We start from the raw sequence: 21,398 nt of genomic DNA on the forward strand, positions 1-21,398 counted from the left end.
CAATTTTCTTGGCAGTTGTTGCTGAAATTTTTGTTGGTCTACCTGACCGTGATTTGGTTTCCACAGAATCCCTCATTTTCCACTTCTTAATTAGAGTTTGAACACTGCTGATTGGCATTCTCAGTTGCTTGGATATCTTTTTATATCCTTTTTCTTTTTTATACAGTTCAATTACCTTTTCCCGCAGATCCTTTGACAATTCTTTTGCTTTCCCCATGACTCAGAATCCAGACACGTCAGTGCAGCACTGAATGAAAGATGCAAGGGTCTTTCAGGAGTCCAGAAACTCACTGACCTTTTATACACACACACTGATTACAAGCAAACAGATCACAGGAGAGGATGGTTACCTTTAGTAGCCATTCAAACCCGTTTGTGTCAACTTGTGTGCATGTTATCAGGCCAAAATCTCCAGGGTATGTAAACTTTTGATCAGGGTCATTTGGGTAGTTTCTGTTGTCATTATGATTTAAAAAGAGTAAACACAGTTGTTTGACAATAATGGCTTTGTCACGATCCGGGTTTCTGGTCGCCATTTTCTACCAGTTAGGTGTCTCCTGAGATTGGCTCAGCATGCCAGGCCCGGGTCATAACTATGTCTTGTTTTACACTTCATTTTTATGTTACCTGCAGTGCCGGCTCAGCGGCCTTCTTAGTGTTTTCACTTAGCTGGGTATGGCGCTTTTCAGCCCATCGCGGCTGTCACCGCCGCCCCCGCGATGTTGCCGCTTGGAGTCTAAGTGAGGCATCCTCTGTGAGCCGCGGCCGCCGCTGTCATCTCTGTGGCCGCTGTGCATGTGAGCGTGGAGTCCTCTGTTGCCGAGGCCTCCGCCGCCATTGTTGTTTGGCACGTGGTTCTTTCCTCTTCAAAGCCCAGTCATGGGCACAGCAATGTTGGAAAGTCACATGTCATTCTTCCTACCAATCTGCAGCGCTGCTGGTGCCTGTGTCAAGCTGTCAGCCAATGTCTGTTCACCAGTGGGTATTTATATCCTGTCTCAACACCCAGGAAGTTGTCAGTGCTTCAATTGTCTTCCAGTCTACTGCTTCACTAGAGACTCTCCTGTGTCATGCTCTGCAGTACAGCCTGACTCCCCTGTGTCCATGCTCTGCGGTGCAGTGTGCCTCTCCGGTGATAACTCCCTGCAGTGCAGCCAGCTGCTTCAGTGATAACTCCCTGCAGTGCAGCCAGCTTCTCCAGTGTTAACTCTCTGCGGTGTAGTCTGCCTCTCCTGTGATAATTCTCTGTGGTGTAGTCTGCCTTTCCTGTGATAACTCTCTGTAGTGCAGCCTGCCTTTCCTATTTCACTCTGTGTCGGCAGAGTATACAGTTTGGCTAATAGTAGCTATTCTCCAGCAGAACTCTGTTCATATGGTTCTCAGTATCCCACATTATAGCTAAGAGCTATTCCTGCGATCTCTAGCATCATTCCTACATTTCTTCAACGTTCTCCAGCATCACTAAAGACCCACAATTATTCTTTCAATTTCTTGTCTCAAACCAGTTGAAGTCCAGAGACTCTCTTCACGTTTATTGTTCTGTTGTATCTTTGATGACTTTTATTATTTAATAATACCCTTAAAGTCAACCTCAGTTGTCGTGGTCACGCCTTCGGGCATTGGTGCTGCAGCTCCTGCACATGTCTAGGAGTCCAATTATACCTCCTAAGTTCCAGTATCCATCAGCCCCTACAACTGAGGCTTTCCGCTACCAACACCAGCCCTCAGTTGTGACAGGCTTCACCCAACCACTAACTATGAGTGAAAGAAAAGTTTGTGAGTTATCATTCATATTCTCTGACAAATGGACAGAAAATCACAAATTCTGCTAGGGTATGTAAACTTATGAGCACAACTGTATATATATATATATATATATACATACATACCTCTGGGTGAGGCACTCCTGGACTTTAGTAGAAATCACGGCTCAGATAGGCTAGTTTAATAACGTTTCAGTGCCACTTTTATTCGTTAGGCACTTTCATCAGACAACAAGAAATACAAAAGTGTCTCACCTAAATAAGTGTACCCTTCACATGGACGCCAATCGCCGGAAGCCGGAGGCCGGGACCTCCCACCTGTCCGGCCACTCATCATGTATGACGTCATTCCAACACACGCCTCACCTGGGTTGGCTGGAAGTTACCTAATACACCCACATTACATCCTATAAGAAATACAAAAGTGCAAGTGCATATTAAACAAACATTTAAAAATTACATGTAGCACATCCATCAAGCGCATTATCATTGAACAATGTATTACTAAGTTACTCCTAGATATTATACTAATCAGAGTGTTGCCATATATAGTTAGCTGTATAATCTATCATTCTCGATCTTATGATAACATTAAAATCATACACACATTATAGAGGAACCAGATATATATATATAAAGAATTACTGCTATAGCAGACAGCTCTAATTATTATGTAACTAACAAATATGTAATCCTACCAGGGTTACTACTAACTCTAAAGAAACCAATTTAGACCCAAGTGTTCATTGAGTCCTTTGGGGCTGAGTGTATCAAGTCTGAAGATCCATTCAGACTCACGTTGAAGCAATTTAAGTGATCTATTACCACCTCTAACTAGAGGTGGTATGTGGTCAATCATTCTGTATCGTAGAGTGCTCAATGGATGGCTAGCTCTACTAAAGTGTCGAGCTACTGGCTGCTCGCTGTCCCCCTTAAGGATAGCTGCTTTATGGCACTACGGTGGACTGCCATATGTTCTTTAAATGCTCATTCCATCTTGCCCACATACGACTTGCCACAAGGGCAAATAACTTGATATATTGTAAATTTTGTGTTGCACGTCAATGTATATCTGATTTTATATTTATAACCTGATCCTGGATGATAAAATGTATCTCCTGGGATCTGGAACTGGCATGTAGTACATGCACATCTTATACATCCCATCTTCTTGCTCTGAGCACTTCCTCTGTTACTTGTTGGATTGGATGTAACATCCGTTTTTACCAAGATGCCCCCGCAAATTGCGGCTCCTGGTATAACAACTCATAAGTTTAGTATTATTTAATTTTAGCTCCTCATCTGTCTCGATCATAGGCCACCATTTCTTAGAGATATTACTGATATTATTGCTATGCTGATTATACTCCTGTACCCAGGGGATCATGGCTATAATAGTACTTTGTTTATTCTGCTTTAGTACAGTATCCCTATCTAATTGGAGTACTTTCTCTTTAGCTTGTAATAGATCATTTAATCGGTACCCTCTCACCTGAAATTTATTGATCATGATATTCATCTGTTCAGCCAACATCGGGTCAGAGGTGATTCTTTTCACACGAAGTAACAGAGAAAAAGGAAGGCCTTGTTTGAGAGGTTTTGGATGAAAGCAGGAGATAAATTTTATCATCCAGGATCAGGTTCTAAATATAAAATCAGATATACATTGTGGCAAGTTGTATGTGGGCAAGACGGAATGAGCATTTAAAGAACGTATGGCAGCCCACCGTAGTGCCATAAAGCAGCTATCCGTAAGGGGGACAGCGAGCAGCCAGTAGCTCGACACTTTAGTAGAGCTAGCCATCCATTGAGCACTCTACGATACAGAATGATTGACCACATACCACCTCTAGTTAAAGGTGGTAATAAATCACTTAAATTGCTTCAACGCGAGTCTGAATGGATCTTCAGACTTGATACACTCAGCACCAAAGGACTCAATAAACACTTGGGTCTAAATTGGTTTCTTTAGAGTTAGTAGTAACCCTGGTAGGATTACATATTTGTTAGTTACATTATAATTAAAGCTGTCTGCTATAACAGTAATTCTTTATATATATCTGGTTCCTCTATAATGTGTGTATGATTTTCATGTTATCATAAGAGCGAGAATGATAGATTATACAGCTAACTATATATGGCAACACTCTGATTAGTATAATATCTAGGAGTAACTTAGTAATACATTGTTCAATGATAATGCGCTTGATGGATGTGCTACATGTAATTTTTAAATGTTTGTTTATTATGCACTTTTGTATTTCTTATAGGATATAATGTGGGTGTATTATGTAACTTCCAGCCCATCCAGGGGAGGCGTGTGTTGGAATGACGTCATACATGACGAGTGGCCGGGCAGGTGGGAGGTCCCGGCTTCCTGCGATTGGCGTCTATGTGGAGCGTACACTTATTTAGGTGAGACACTTTTGTAATTCTTGTTGTCTGATGAAAGTGCCTAACGAATAAAAGTGGCACTGAAACGTTATTAAACTAGCCTATCTGAGCTGTGATTTCTACTAAAGTCCAGGAGTGCCGCACCCGGAGGTCTGTGTGAGTACATGCTAAGTGAGGGCACCCGGACAGGTATTTATACTAGTTGGTGAGCCGGACCATATGGATATAGATATATATATATATATATATAAAGGAATAAATAAATGGATTAAGTAATAGATTGTTTTACTTTTCATTCCCTATAAATATGGGGCGGTACTTTCACTCCTGAAATAGAGGGCTATATGGTGTTTTGGGCACAGATTGAATTGGGAGAATACACACATGCTGTAAAGTGCAGAATGAATGGTCCCGGCCCCATTATTATGCACCTACAGCATGCGTGTATCCTACCCCAAAAATTTGGGCCCAAAACACCATATAGCCTATACCGCACCATATTTATTGGGAATTATAAGATGCCTACAAATCTTCAAACTGGGGCATGTCCTCCTCTGCCTCCAGCATAGCAGAGTATATGACTGAGGAGCAGGTGGGTGGGGGAGTAAGCTGTGGTTGGGTGGGCGCAATGAGATGGGGTTGGGTGGGCGGAATAGGATGGGATTGGGTGGGAGGAAGAGTGAGAGGATGGCGGACGAATAGTACGACGTCATCATGTGGTTTGGATTTTCAGGCTTTGTTCAGCATCTTCAAACTGAGACGCTGAATCTGCTCCGCTTGACCCGGGGGTAGGTTTCGCATTGCAGATGCCATAAATTCCCCAAATTTACAGTAGTGGTCGAGGGGGAGGGGGGGGTTGCTGGGCAAATCTTGACTTTATTTCCTCAAAAATGAGGTGTTTTTTTGGGGGGGGGCTTCTCTTCCGGGGGCACGGTGGAGGAGCTGGTGATGCTGAGGTATCAGGGGTAGCGGGTGTTTCAGGGGTAGGAACTTGGGGCTGGGATTCCTTTGTATCCTGGATGATGCTGAGGTCTGGGGTGGCGGGAATCTCCACACTTTCACTCTGTAGTAGATTTTTTTTTTTTAAATACACTTTTGAAATACATATTTTAATTTTTTATTTACATTTTTTATAGCTCCCTGCAAGTACATCAGAATGGCAAGCCGTGGCAGAGGAGTTTGCCACCACCTGGCATTTCCCCAACTGTGGGGTAGCGATAGATGGCAAGCACGTCCGCATCAACCCTCCTGCAAACAGCGGATCCCTTTATTATAATTATTAAGGGTATTTCAACATCGTGCTGATGGCAGTGGTGAATGCCAACGGTGAATTTATCTTTATTGACATTGGCAAAAATGGACGTGCATCAGACGGTGGGTCGCTGAAGAATACCACCTTCTACGAGCGGCTCACCACAAAGACCCTGAACTTGCCATCTAGGGAGCAAACCCAGCACGTCCTCAATTTTGTTTTCGTGGCTGATGAGTCATTCGCACTTCATGAGAACATTATGAAGCCATACCCCCAAAGGCACCTGACAAGGGAGAAGCGCATCTACAATTATAGGCTATCCCGGGCACGACGAATTTTAGAGAACACTTTTGGCATCCTGTCTAGCCGCTTCCGCATATTCCTAATGGCTATCAATTTGCAGGTGGAGAAGATAGATTGGGTGGTGACTGCGTGCTGTGTTCTGCATAACTATTTGCGCATAAAAAACGTGCAGCATAGGACACTGCCCAGAGAAGCGCTCGGAGATCCAGACCCTAAACAGCCAGACAAGAATTCACCATTTCCCTCCGTGGAACCATCTCCACTCCATTTTAGGGCGAGTCTACGGGCAAAACAGGTCAGGGACGAGTACCTGGCCTATTTTAACGTGGTAGGTGCAGTCGCTTGGCAAGAGGCCCACATTTAATTAGTGTACTGTGTTGGACTGATGGTGGAACTTGGAAAAATTTAAAAACGTATTCAAAAAAATATACTTATATATGCCAACAGAGATAGGTCACCGTCTTGAGGCTCTGGTGTGGCAGTCCGAGGGAGTGAGGTGAAACCTGTCTGGGTAGCCTCCTGGTCCAGGACAAACTCCAGCATGGGGTAGTACCAGAGCGAGGTCTTTTAAATCTGGGAAGAACCTGCTCTAGACCTTTTAGACTGTTCCATTTTTTTGTGTTCTTTGAAGAACACCATACGCAGGTTCTTTATCTTTTTCTTGATCCATTCTTTGTCAGCACCGGACACAAAGGGCCTGCCGTACTCCACTAGCTCCTCCAAGGCCGCATTCCACCGCACTTTATCAGAATAGCCTTTGGGTTTGATCTTCCATAAACACTCCAATCCACGGTACATTTCTAATAGGCCAGTGATGAAGTCAATGTCTGAATCTAGAGACATATCTATAATGAAAAAAAAAGTGGTGCACAAACTGTTATTATTTTGTGTTTTACAAATGGTTTTACTTAAGGTATATGGTTAAATGGTTATATGTTTAAATGTTTATATGGTTAAAAAAAAAATTGTTAAATGGTGTTTAAATTAGTGTAATATATGTTTTTTTAAATAAAAAAATTTTTTAAAACACTTTCCTCATTACACAAACATCAATGGTACAGCATTTGGGTGCAGTGGTGGTGAAAATAAATGGCCATTTGGGGGTTAAAATCACTTTGGGCACACAGAAACACATGGTACAGCATTGGGGTACAGTGGAGGTGAAAACACATGTCCATTTGGGGGTTAAAATCACTTTGGGCACACAGAAACACATGGTACAGCATTGGGGTACAGTGGAGGTGAAAACACATGGCCATTTGGGGGTTAAAATCACTTTGGACACACAGAAACACATGGTAAAGCATTAGGGTACAGTGGCGGTGAAAACACATGACCATTTGGGGGTTAAAATCACTTTGGACACACAGAAACACATGGTACAGCATTGGGGTACAGTGGCGGTGAAAACACATTGCCATTTGGGGTTAAAATTACTTTGGGCACACAGAAACACATGGTACAGCATTGGGGTACAGTGGAGGTGAAACCACATGGCCATTTGGGGGTTAAAATCACTTTGGGCACACAGAAACACATGATACAGCATTGCGATACAGTGGTGGTGAAAACACATGGCAATTTGGGGGTTAAAATTACTTTGGCCACACAGAAACACATGGTGCAGCATGGGGGTACAGTCGCGGTGAAAACACATGGCCACTTGGGGGTTAAAATCACTTTGGGCACACAGAAACACATAGTACAGCATGGGGGTACAGTGGCGGTGAAAACACATGGACATTTGGGGGTTAAAATAACTTTGGGCACACAGAAACACATGGTGCAGCATGGGGGTACAGTGGATGTGAAAACACATGGCTTTAGGGGGTAAAAATGACTTTGGGCACACACAAATAAATAAAATGTGAACAATAATTTATAATACATTGGTGGTCAGTGTGATAACATTGATGGTCAGTGTGATTACATTGGTGGACAGCGTGAAAGGTGGACAGTGATTGGTGGTCAGTGTGGAAATACATACTTGGGCCAAGAAAATATCTGATTTGATTGGATTTATCTGATGAGCTCTCCTGCTGCATCGCTGCTACTGCTGCTGCTGCCACTGATGGGAGTGTCCTGAGAATGCCAGTCAAACTTCCTACGATATATTGCAGGCGATATATCGCAGGCACAAAAAAACACCTTTTCCCATACGATTCCAGGCGATCACGATATATCACGAGTGCAGCACTAGCGACCTAGGGGATCCGATCCGACCCTCACGGGAACGTGTATCGGATCGGAAACACCTCCAAAATGCCCGATTTCACCCGATATATTGGCCCGAATGCCCTAAACTGGCTGAAATCGGGCATTATCGTTCTAGTGTATGGGGCTCTTTAGATTTGTGTGTGGTGTGTTCAAACTGTAATCTAACCTATTAGAGGCAAATGTTCCTTTGTAATAAACCTTAAAATAGGTCCTGAATTAGAACAAATGATGTCACAGCGAAGAAGTAGTCTGGGAGAGACTAAGCAAAATTAAGATTAATAAATCATCTGGTCCTGATGGACTTCACCCGAGGGTTCTTATGGAGCTTAGTCCACAACTAGCACGACCCCTATACTTTATTTTCAATAGTTCAATTGGATCAGGCATGGTACCGAAGGATTGGCGTATAGCTGAGGTAGTGCCATTATTTAAAAAGGATCCAAAAATCTTCTGGGAAACTACAGACCAGTTAGTTTAACATTTATAGTGGGGAAAATATTGGAAGGAATTCTAAGGGACGTCATACAGGAGTATCTAAAGTCCGCTAGGATTATTAGCAAGAACCAGCATGGGTTTGTGAGGGACAGGTCATGTCAGACTAACTTAATTAGCTTCTATGAGGAAGTGAGCAATAATCCTGATCAAGGAAAAGCAGTGGATGTGGTCTTCCTAGATTTTGCAAAAGCCTTCGACACAGTTCCTCACAGGAGACTGATGATCAAATTAAAGGAGATTGGCCAAAACAATTTGCACATGGATAAGCAGCTGGTTGGATAGCAGGGTACAGCGAGTAGTGGTCAATGGGAAGTCCTCAACCTGGTCCCCAGTAGTCAGCGGAATACCACAAGGGTCCGTACTCGGACCACTACTGTTCAACATATTTATCAATGACCTAGAAATAGGCCTGGAAAGCACAGTGTCAATCTTTGCAGATGATACTAAACTGTATAAGGTAATTAATTCAGAATTGGATGTGGAATCCTTGCAGAATGATCTATCTAAACTTGAACTCTGGGCATCTAAATGGAAAATGAGGTTCAATACAGACAAATGCAAGGTTATGCATTTTGGCACTAAAAACAAACCTGCATCCTACATATTAAATGGGGAACGCCTAGGGGAAACAGAGTTGGAAAAAAATTTGGGGGTATTTATTGATAATAGGCTTAATAACCATACACTATGTCAAAACGCAGTAAAGAAGGCAAGTAAGGTGCTAGCGTGCATAAAAAGGGGAATTGAGACAAGGGACTCGGATGTAATCATGCCGCTGTATAAGGCATTGGTACGTCCGCACCTGGAATATTGTGTTCAGTTTTGGTCACCATTGTATAAAAAAGACATCAGTGAACTCGAAAGTGTTCAAAGGCGAGCTACTAAATTGATTAAAGGCCTAGAAGGACTGGACCATAAGGAAAGACTTACTAGGCTGAATATGTATACACTAGAAAAGAGGCGCCTAATAGGAGATATTATTAATATCTTCAAATATGTAAAGGGACATCACAAAGGGTTATCAGAGGAATTATTTATTAAAAGAACACAGTTTAGGACACGTGGGCACTCGCTGCGACTGGAGGAGAGAAAGTTCCGAACGCAACGGAGGAAAGGGTTCTTCACTGTTAAGGCAATCAGGATGTGGAATTCCTTGCCAGGGAAGGTGGTAATGGCGGACTCTGTAATTGGATTTAAAAAAGGAATGGATACATTTCTGAATGAAAAAGCTATCCAAGGTTATAATACTTAAAATATCAACGTGGTTAATCCGGGGGTATCATGAGTTATAGTAGCTAACTAGTTATAAAACATTATTTAGCAAGTATGTAGAATCATCACAACTTAAAACAGGTTGAACACGATGGGCAATTTGCCTCTATTCAACCTCAAATACTATGTTACTATGTTACTATGTTACAGTAACTGACATTAAAATTACCACCACATTCTAAAGAATTAAAATCTTCACTGTATATAAGAATCACAGTGATGGTATTCTCAGCTCGCAGCCATCATCCTAATCATACCCTAACTAATCTGTTGCAAATCACATCTGTTCCTCTTGTTGCAGCCACACCGCAGCATCCAGGAAGCAGCTGCTTGTCAGGCAGGTCCTGCCGAGGCTGCTGTCAGTGAGGGAGGAGGAGGGGCCATGCAGAACTCTACTTTCACTGGGGGTGGGGGATGGGTAGTAATGAAAATTGATGCTAGGGTGTAAAATAATTGTAAAAAATTACACTGGTCACAGGGGAGGAGGGGGAGCAACAAACAAGGATGTTTTACACTGGGGTGGGGTTATTAAAGAGGGTCTGTTATACTACTAAGGGGATGGGGGGTACTTTAAATAGGATCTATGACCACTGGGAGATCGATTGCTAATGGGCTGCAGGAGGTAAGTTTACAATTAAAATCTATGGATAAGACACCCCCATGACACCCAATACCTGTGAGAATAACATTGTTCCACGAAATTCTGTCATATATTAGGTCCTTCTCATACAATGTACTATGTACTGTAAATATTACTTAATTCAAAAGCATATTATCCTTTTTTGGGTTATACTGATGACATATAAGTGATTAGTACATTTTTCAACCAGATGATTTTAGCATTGAAATAAACAGAAGAATAAGGTGTGGGTTGATAACATGAATAGTGCAAGGCAAGAGTCATAGGCCTAAATGTAACAGACCATTGCCATAAAAAGATCTAACAATTTCAAATTAAAGTCTTCATCACTAAAATCTGATGCCTACATATTGCAGGGTATTACATTTGACATAGAGTTTACAGCGATGTTATATAGCACATACTGTGTATGCAGAGAATAATTGGAGCTGAAGGCTGAAGATCAGTAATGGACATGGTTGCTATTAGTTGATATGGAAATGTGAGGTGATAATGGCACCCCTTCTATAGAAGTATTCTTAAATGTGTTGTGTTTGAGATAATGAATTGGGAGTTGAAGAGCTTTCAGAGAAATAATGTGTGTAAGAAAGCTGTAGCCAACCAGTTCAAAGAAATGCATGAAGGCGGACAGGAAAGAGGCAAAGGGAATTTTAAATGAAGCTTTTAAATGAAGCTGTCAGCAGCTTTTTGAGTGTGTTGATGGAATTTTAAAAGAACAATGGCTGAATTCTGTAAATGTTAAAAACAGTCAGGATATCATAAACAAAAGTCAATGGTGAACTGAGTAATGCCCACCAATAGTTTTGATTATTTTATTTTTTTGCATTAAGTGAAAAATACAATATTTTAATAACCATGTTTAAGAAAAGGCTTTAAAAGATCATCAGGGGAAAAATTTTAGCATTTCACCAATAGTGGTGCACACAGTACATGGATGAAGGTGTTATGATCATAAAAACATATTTCCAAATGTAGGGGATATAGAGTGTCATTCAGACCCAGCTGCAATAGCGGCCCAACAACGTTGCAGGGACGGGGGTTATGGCATTGCGGGGGCGACAGCGGAAAAACTGAGGCATGCCGGGACTGTTTTCAGTGGGCTATATGACGTCACATGAAGTCCACTTACCACCTCACAGGCCAGGGGTCAACCTTAGTTCCAATGCATCCGCAATTATACTGCAGATGCATCGTGAGACGGCCGTACACATGTTGGGTGGCCTTGCCCTGTGCTGGGCGGCCCTCACCATGGTGGTCATTCCGAGTTGTTCGCTCGCTAGCAGTATTTAGCAGCCGTGCAAACGCTATGCCGCCTCCCACTGGGAGTGTTTTTTAGCTAAGCAGAAGTGCGAACGAAAGGATCGCAGAGCGCCTACAAAAAAAAATTGTGCTGTTTCAGAGTAGCTCTAGACCTACTCAGCGCTTGAGATCACTTCAGACTGTTCAGTTCCTGTTTTGACATCACAAACACGCCCTGCGTTCGCCCAGCCACGCCTGCATTTTTCCTGGCACGCCTGCGTTTTTTCGATCACTCCCTGAAAACGGTCAGTTGACACCCAGAAACGCCCTCTTCCTGTCAATCACTCTGTGGCTGCCATTGCGACTGAAAAGCTTCGCTAGACCTTGTGTAAAAATACTTTGCCCGTTGTGAAAGCATGTCGCGCAAGCGCACTGCGCCGTATACGCATGCACAGAAGTGCCTTTTTTTGCATCATCGCTACACAGCGAACATTTTTAGCTAGTGATCAACTCAGAATGACCCCCCCATATGCAGAGATGAACGCAGATCTTGCCGCGAACTCAGCGATCTGCCTTCATCTCTAAATAACCCCCATAGTGTAAGATTCATGTGAATTTATAAAGTGGAAATTAGTATAAGTAAAAAGTTCTAATAGTTTACCTTTAAATCTAAATATCTCAGTTTCTTTTAAATGTAACATAACACCTTCATCCAATCGCCTCTCCAATTAACAATAACAATGTTATTGTTCAAAATAGCAAAATGTAATAAAGTTGTAATGAAATCGGTGTACTCAATGTGTGGTGTAAAATATCTACTATGTTCGTCTACAGTATGTACAAGTTTATATACTTATCCCATTGCTGAGGTGTGTGATTCTTCAGTACACACTACATACAGTACATGTACAGTATGTATGAAATTATCAATGTGTTTCATTAGCAGTGTTTATACAGAGAGAAGGGCATGCAGTTTTTGTAGCATGCATTACAAGAGAGTACATTGGTTTTTTTTTTATTTCATCCGGAACCTAGTCATGATCCTTTATGGGCCTGTTATACATGCAAAAAAGCTAGCTGCATGTATAGGCCTATTGATTAGTGGGGACCTATGAGGCCACGTAATACTCAGCAAACTGTGAAAACTGAAAGGTGGCAGTGGTTCCCAGAGTCCTCTCCTTTCTATGGGAAAGAGCACTGGCTTGAAAAGTAGGATCCAATGGAATCCCATTGCCATCCCTCCACTGTGTAGCCATGTGCATGCATTAATTCAGGTGGTAACACTGGTATTTTAGTAGCAGTGTCAAGGATCTCAGATGTCTCTGGACTAAAGTAATACTAAATTGCTCCTGTAGTGAAGTATTCACAGCTGCAACTCATGACAAGTTGGATACATAATTATCTGAGGTCAATAGACCCTTGATAATGAGTAGGTTCCTTTATTTTGAAGGTGTTACAAGCCATAAACATGTAATGACAAAAACAAAACCAAGAATATTTACTCTATTTTATGGTAACGTCCTGTTAAGTCTCTAGAGGAATTGCTGTTGTGACTCATTGTACTAGAACATAACTGTATATTCTCAAATTGGTTGACTGGTGTGGTGGGCAGTACCAGAGTATGCATGTCTGCTGAGAAAAATCTAAATCTAAAATCTAAAAATCCCGACCACTAGAAATCCCAACAGTGGGCATGCCGACTAACAGGGACTATTCCCACTCGTGGGTGTCCACGACACCCACAGAGGGGGATAGAACCTGTGAAGCGACGCCACAAGGGGCTTGGTTGTGCTTCCCCCCTCTCCCACAGGCAATCTGACATATGGGATCCCGGCGTCGGTATGCTGACCACTGGGATCCCCACCGCCGGTAACCCGATCCCAACCCATGGAGACTTTATCTAGTTTAATTGTACAGTATATTTAGTAAAAGCAAGTGTATTTAAGTATGACCAATACATTTTGTTGAGCAGACACATACACACACTATCTTTGTAGAGCTGGCAATTTTTTTGCACAAAATATACGGTATTATTTTTTTTTTACAGAGCAGGCCCACCAAAAACATATCAATACAAGTACTTATGGCGAGTTAAATGCATTTTTCACTTAAGACTCCCTACATTTAGAGTTAGACTGAAGGATGGAAGTGTATGCAAGTATGTACTTGTTCATTTACATGTGCCCCAGGCAGACCACAGAAAAGACGCATATGAACCTGGCAGAAGATGTTTCACATGTGCACACGCGACCTCAACTGCAAAATACGCATTGATGAGGATGATGTCGATATTTGGAAATGCAACTTAGTCTAGACACAGATAGGCGTATGTATACTATACTTAAAGTGCTATATTGTATTCCTATTGTGTACATTATTGTAGCACCTATTATTAACAATGTCAAGACACATCACTTGATGTAAACTAGGTGGGTGTAAACTAGGTGGTCTCCTGGCATAATTCTGGCACTCTGCAACCTATGCAAAATGGTCATTTTTTGTTGAGCATTTTGCGACTGCATTTTTGGGGCAAAATGCCCCTAGCTCAGGATGAGCCCCTACATGGGTGCACAGTATGATCTACATTCATTAAATTTACAGTGCAAGAAATGTAGCATCAGACTTTTGGGAACTATGATCTTGGAAACTATGGCCTGTTTTTATGCAGGGCGTGTTAGAATAATTCATTTAAATAGTCTTGAATTAGTAACACTGGGTCTTTGAAGTGCACTTCATTTCTGAACTAATGTATTATTTATTAAGAGCAGGATCATTGCACAGTGGGGAACATATAGAAGATTCTGCAGGAAACCTTTAAAATCTCTTTATCCATGCTACAGTCTCCTTCAGAAGTCACATTATGTATTAAATGTAATGATCATTTACTCATTGATCAGATAATAAATATTATATTGGTACACCACCTATAATCCGGCACCCTCGATTCCAGCACTGTGTCGGAATATCGGTTTTGCCGGATTATCGGTGGTATCGTTGGCGGCATCCTGAACCCCCCACACACAGCCTAATTATATCCAGCGTATCCCCCACAGCCTAACTCCAGCCACACAGCCCAACTCCCCACCCGCAGTGCGACTCCACACCGTAGCTCGACTACCCGCCGACAGCCAGACTCCCCCATCCGTAGCCTAACTAAGACCTCCCGCTGGCTACCTAAGCATCTCCCGCAGCCTATCTAGACCCTCCCGTATCCTAACTCCCACCCGCAGCCTAACTTACCCCGGCACCTGATGTGTCCAATGTAAAGAGATGGGAGACCATCAGGTTCAGATAATCGGTGGTGTACCTGTAAAATATTTAGGTTTTTAAAGCCTGTTCATTGAAATATTCTTTATAAATTGTTCTCTGTCCCTAAAGATGCTGGGAACTGTATTTATATGACTGTATTCATGACTGTATGTCTGAAGCCATAATATGTTTCTCTTTATTCTTTCAGTGCTCATATATACCGAAGTGTGGGAAAAATTATGAAGACTCTATGTCACTTGTCAATATTATAATGGAGAATTTTCGAAAACATCAACGTTTTTCATGTTTCTATGACCCAGAAGGAAATCAAAAAAATGTCATTTTGACCAAACTCTACAGTTCCAATGTATTATTTCATTCATTATTTTGGCCAACGTGTATGATGATTGGTGGAATTGCCATTGTAGCTATGGTGAAGCTCACTCAATATCTCTCCCTTCTGTGCGAGAGAATCCAAAGGATCAACAGATAAAACAAGTTCTGATGTTACTTTACAACAAAATACTGTTTTCTTTCATTCTTCACCAAAGAACCTTAAGTTTGTAATGTGCCAGTCTGTTTATAAGTTCCTTAATATATTCTTATAAGTAGAGCAATAATGCAAAATCTGTTCTATATGCAAATATGTCACGATGGAAAAAAAGAAACTGTGGTAATTTCTTTTTGTTTGTTTTTTCCAGTTTTTTTTTATTTACAGTCTAAACAGGGCTTATTTAAGGGGGAATTATCACGAAACAGACGCCTCCTGTTAGCAATAGCAAGGATCCGAGTGCTGCATCTGAGGACATAGGTTTGGATCACCATCGTGACCATTGCAACCATCGGTCGTGATTCGCATTGGTTACAGGCACCAGCCAGTCTGCGCAAGCTGAAGCTTACTCAGGCTGGTCGTAGGATCCGGACACCTGGGTCCAGGAAACCGGCATCTGACGAGACAGACCCTGGACCCATCATACCTTCAAAGCGAGGGCAACACACCCCATTTTGAAGAACGATGCCAACTGCCATCCCCTCTCTGCCCCCAAATGCTGCAGCATGTCAATCATGCTGCGACTGAGCAACATCGCAAGACCTGATCTGCACATGTGCGGAATGGGTAATAGACCAGCACAGACACCCAAACATCGTATTTGTACGCAAACCATCGGGTTTGCATACAAATATGAGTGAGGCCCATAGCATTAGATGGCAAACATAGGAGAGCTGTTTATATATATATTATATGTTCTAAATATTTAATTTATAAATATAATAGCCTGCACAATACAGGAGACAGTTTCTGGTCCTTTTAAAACACAGGCAGACTTGCCAGGCATATTCTGATTCTGATGTCGTACACACTATTACATCCCCCCACATACACACAAACACCCCACACCCCTTGCGCATTTTTTTTTTTTTTTTTACAGTTTTTTTACTGTACCGGGTTTAGGGGTGAAAAGTGCTAAATTTAGTTTACGATTTATGGTCGACAGTTATTGTTTAGTTTTACGTTTAAGAACATTTTAACCTTTTTTTTCTAATATTTAGGAAATCTGTGAATAATGCAATTTATAATTATATCCCTGAAGTATTTATAAATTACATTAAATATTTTTTTAAGAAAACAGTTCTGAACAATTTATTGTGTATTGTATTTAAAGGCTGTTTCCACCTTCAGAGAATTTTACTATCCAGGTCCCCCTGATGCTGGGTGCACACTATGCAATTTTATCGTCCATTCAGCCGACGAACGATTTATTGCATACTGTACAGTGTGTGTACAGAAGATATGTCTGTGGACGACATATCAAGTCAGCCCTACTGTACAGCCAATGGCAATATATCTAGCAGATATATCTTCTTAGCTACAAGTTCATACAAGGGAACCACCGGCCAGCCTATTAGACTTTTGCAGAAGCTGCTAACAGTGACATCACAACTGGGGTGGGCATTTACATGCCTTTAAATGCCCACCCACTTTTGATATCTGCCCAAATATATCAAGCTGCTGATTGGTAAGTGTGCATAGCTTACCAAATTGGCAGCTTTGTTGGCGCGACTGGCTGTTTGCAGATAACTTTTAGGTGTGTAACCAGCTTAAGGCGGATCGGACCATGCCGATATCGCTCACAACGGAGCATATCAGGCAATGTGTATGCCCGATATGCAGGTGCCTGCAGTCAATGACGACGTCGTCAGGTTTTATGTGCTGATGATATTGCTATCATCCTGGAGTATGCTAATTAAAGATGGAACATGATTGTTCTGTCCTTTATTGACATTGTTCCAATGTGTATGGACAATCTGGGCTGACGGCATTCATTCTGATGTTGAATGTTGGCCCGTTGCTCAAGTGTGTACCCAGCTTTAGATACAGCTATAGATCAGCTGTGTATCTGCAACTTTATCATGCTTTTATTGTATCCTAGGCCCTAAAACAATAAAAACCTGCCAATCTGCTATCTTACAAAAAAATTTTGAAGGAGGAATTTCCCTTTAAATCACCCAACGTATTCTCCTTCTATGATTTCTGCCTCATTCTCCAATTTTCTGACTTCTATTATACAACTTTATTAAGGTGGGGTGGGGGAGGGGGGTCTTGCAACAATCTTTGGCTGCCAGTAGCTATAGTAACTTTCTGCTTTCTGTAAGTAGTAGAGGGGTAATCTGTTCAGGGAGGAAGACATATGCATGTAGTTGATGTGTAGCCATGGCCAATAATATGCAATTATACAAGAAACATTTACATTTGTGTATTTCATGTTTAACCCTGAAATTTACCACAATTTTAGTACAATAACCTTTATTTGGCAAATTCACTGATAATTCCCCCTTAAATGCACTATAAATCATGTTTTACAGGCAAGAGGTTGAGGCTGTTCTTGTTGTAAAACAAGCTTTTGTATACCTTATTGTTGCAGGAAAACAAAGGACTGTCGATTCATTTATTCTTTTCATTCATTTAGAGTGCTTCCAAATGACTCTGCTGGAAGGGTCACAGTTGCATATCTCAATGTGGGATAACACTTTTTCTTTTATATCATTCTAGTCCATGTTAAATGGGAAATTTAATTTCTAGGCTGCATGGGTAAGTTTAAACTGCATTGGCGGACGTGTGATCCACTGGAAGAGAATGCCACCTGCCACCGTCTCTTGCAGCTGTGAGAATAGATGGCAGCATGCCATGATTACGTCTACCAGTTGCAGAAGGGTGGAGTCCCAGCATGGGCCAGCTGTCCAGCTTGTCACATAAGCTTGTGGTCTGTGATCACATGGGAGAATTCAAGGGTATCATTTAGTTACGTAACCCAGCCCTTATTATCTCTTTGCCCCTCCTCAAGAATAGTGAGTTATTTATGTAGTGAATAAAGTTGCCACAATGACGGTAGTGAGGTTCACCAGGCTTTTTATTTTTATTATTGCTACTACATCTGCACTGTTTATAAGGAACTATGGTTCAAGGAATAAGCATCCATGATATCTGGTGATGCTTATTCCTTTGAAGGACTGCACATTGCAATGCTTTACAATATGATGTATGTATATTATACTACTGCCTTCATTAGATTCCATATAGGAGTTGAAGCTTATAGGATTTCAGGTCCTCACAGACCTTTACAATGTGCCATAATACTATACTGATCCTATGGCTCATACGAGACTGTAATGATCTTGTGCTTAATTATTCTAATTTATTTTTCTGCACAGCTGTTTACAAATAAAAAGAAAAGCCAGATCTACTCAAGGAGAAAATATTACGTTTTCTCCCACACAGTGCCAGACACCAGACAGAATAAAAGTCCTATTAACCCTTCAGCCTGATAGAGATTTATTATAACCCAGTCAAATTTGCTTTAGTAAAAGTTCCACTGTCAACTTCAAAGCATAAAAATTCTGCCCACTTCCACGATTATGTGCCTAAATAATTCAGGACCAATAATAACTGCGACACATTGATTTGTAGTGTGTTTTTGGCTATTTTTAGCTGAAATTTGTTATTGGCACAAGAATTTGTGAAGAGAAACAAGCTAATGGAATAGTGTATGTTTGCTTGAAATCTAGGACTGCATATTTGCACAATTTACGGAATAATCCATTGAGGTGCAGAATTCTTATACTAAAAAAAGAAATCAATCAACCCAATCTATTATGTTTGCAATGTCACTTGATAGTTCTCTCCTTTTTTGTTTTGCACTAAAAACTTTATTGAATAATTGCTACAGTATAACTTGAATATGTTGTTGGTCGTGTCAAATAGACTATTGTCAGCAGTTGTGATAAAAACTACTGCCATTTTTACAATACAGTACATAGGGGGAAATAGACTTAACATTGGAGAGAGATAAAGTGGAGAGAGATAATATACCAGCCAATCAGCTCCTAATTGTCATGTTATAGCCTGAGTTTGAAAAATAAGAGGAGCGGATTGGTTGGTATTTTATCTCCATCCACTTTATCACTCTCCAATGCTTAGTACATCTGCCCCGTAGTTTCTTGTTGTTTTATAGCACTGGGCAATTTCTTGCCTTGTGTGTTTCACCCATTGCACATTTTTATTAACAGACATATGATGGCAATATGATTTCTCTGTAGGGGTCTATTTTAAAGCTTTGGATGGAGATAAAGTGGAGAGAGATAAAGTACCAGTCAATCAACTCCTAATGGCCATGCCACAGGCTGGGTTTGAAAAATGCCAGTTAGGAGCTGGTTGGTTGGTACTTTGGGGTACATTTACTAAGCAGTGATAAGAGCGGAAAAGTGAGCCAGTGGAGATATTTCCCCATCAACCAATCAGCAGCTCTGTATCATTTTATAGTATGCAAATTATAGATGTTACTTTAGTGCTGATTGGTTGCCATGGGCAACTTCTCCACTGGCTCACTTCTCCGCTCTTATCACTGCTTAGTAAATGTACCCCTTAGTCTCCGTCCACTTTATCTCCATCCAAGGCTTAGTAAATAGACCCCTATATATCTGCCAATCACGTTAAGATTTTTCTTAAATTGACCTAAATGTTTTAATGAACACTGCCAACAACATATCACAGTGCTATAGGCAGACTTAAGACAAGCTCTAAAAGGTAAATGGACTATACTGCATTACATAACTCTTTATTCAATAATTGATATATATTTTGTATTGTTTATGGTTTATTACAGCTGTAGCCAAAAATGCTTAGGTTATATTGAGTCCTTTGTGTTATGATGGGACCAGAATGGTTTCTGAAACGTTTCTGAGTTGTATGGAGGAGATCTGTAGGTAACTCTGAAATGGTCAATTGGCGATTGTCGTGTACTGCTACCATATCACTGTAAAGAAAAAACACTGTCAGCTATTTTATTATTTTTTACTTGCGACTATTTAATATTTTTTACTGGATAAAAAGATATAGTATATATAGTGTACTGTAACAATCAATGTGTTTGTTTAAAAAAATGCATAAATCTGAATAAAAAGGAAGGTTATATGGTTATTTTCACATAGACTCATCATGAGCAAGTTTGCATTGTTCATCATATCTCTAAAAAAGTATTTGCCAGTAACTGAATTTCAGAAGAATTCACAGTAAGTATATAACCACTTACATTTCAATTCAAGATTCCTCTTCATTTGCTGATTTCATTATATATATGTATATATATATATATATATATATATATATATATATAATCTTAATAATATAGCCTATAGCTAGTGGTACGACCTAGCTGTGTAGGTGGACAATCGAATCAAGGTCAATATTGTTGTGACAAGTGATTGAAAATTGTGTCCGCATTGCTACATTGAACTGTTGCATAGTAAGAGAACATCATTTACAGATATCAAGTTCTTAACTTTCTTCATATGTGATTAATGACCAGTGTGAATTTGTAATAAGTGAGATGACATGATGTAAAAATCAGTTTAAAGTCAAATTCAAATATAATAAATGTGGGGATGCCCCAAGAGACTGAACAATTCTAGCCACAAATCCCTACATCTCTTTTTATATATCCATTATTTTTCATAGACAATCTGGAGGATTTTTTAGCCACTTTAAGGTGTTGGAGCAATCTCTTTGATCTGAAGGAGATTTATTGCACTTAAAATGAAGTATCTTGAAAATTGTATAGATGCTGGACATTGCCAAGTGGAACTGCGATTTCTCTGCATTATTTTACACGCTGGAAGAATGATCTGGGTTCTGCAAAGTTGGGACTATAGCACAATGGATGGCTTCTACATTTTATTTAGCAAGACAATACCCGAGATGTAATCAGGGCTTAAAAACATGTATTTAAAATTTAGAAATGTCATCAATAAACCCTCTATACATTTTGCATTCAATGGGTTCTGTGTATTTCCTAAAAATAAAATGAATATATTATATAGTCCTTTGTAGAAAGAGCTACTATCATGAATTCTCAGTATAGACCAAAATTAGGATATCTAAGTTTAGTATATTTTAATTATTGAAATATCTATTTACTACTAGTAAATTGGGAAGATGGAGATAAACATCTCCACCAGCTATCACGTGTCACACTATATACACTTTTCAGTACTAAATGAACTCTAAGCAGAGACTTAT

General features: G+C 40.6%; 1 protein-coding gene across 2 annotated transcripts in view; it reads left to right on the forward strand.

Moving 5' to 3' along the window:
• Window positions 1-21,147, forward strand: part of KCNMB2 (potassium calcium-activated channel subfamily M regulatory beta subunit 2) — a 497,050-nt gene extending 475,903 nt beyond the window's left edge. For both annotated transcript variants that reach the window (XM_063916298.1, XM_063916300.1), the window contains exon 5: window positions 15,033-21,147. In XM_063916298.1, the coding sequence (XP_063772368.1) occupies window positions 15,033-15,317 (285 nt within the window). In that variant the 3' untranslated portion in view covers window positions 15,318-21,147. The remainder of the gene's footprint in view (window positions 1-15,032) is intronic.
• The last annotated feature ends 251 nt before the right edge of the window (window positions 21,148-21,398 follow it).

Source organism: Pseudophryne corroboree, chromosome 4 (assembly GCF_028390025.1).
Source record: "Pseudophryne corroboree isolate aPseCor3 chromosome 4, aPseCor3.hap2, whole genome shotgun sequence".
NCBI lineage: Eukaryota > Metazoa > Chordata > Amphibia > Anura > Myobatrachidae > Pseudophryne > Pseudophryne corroboree.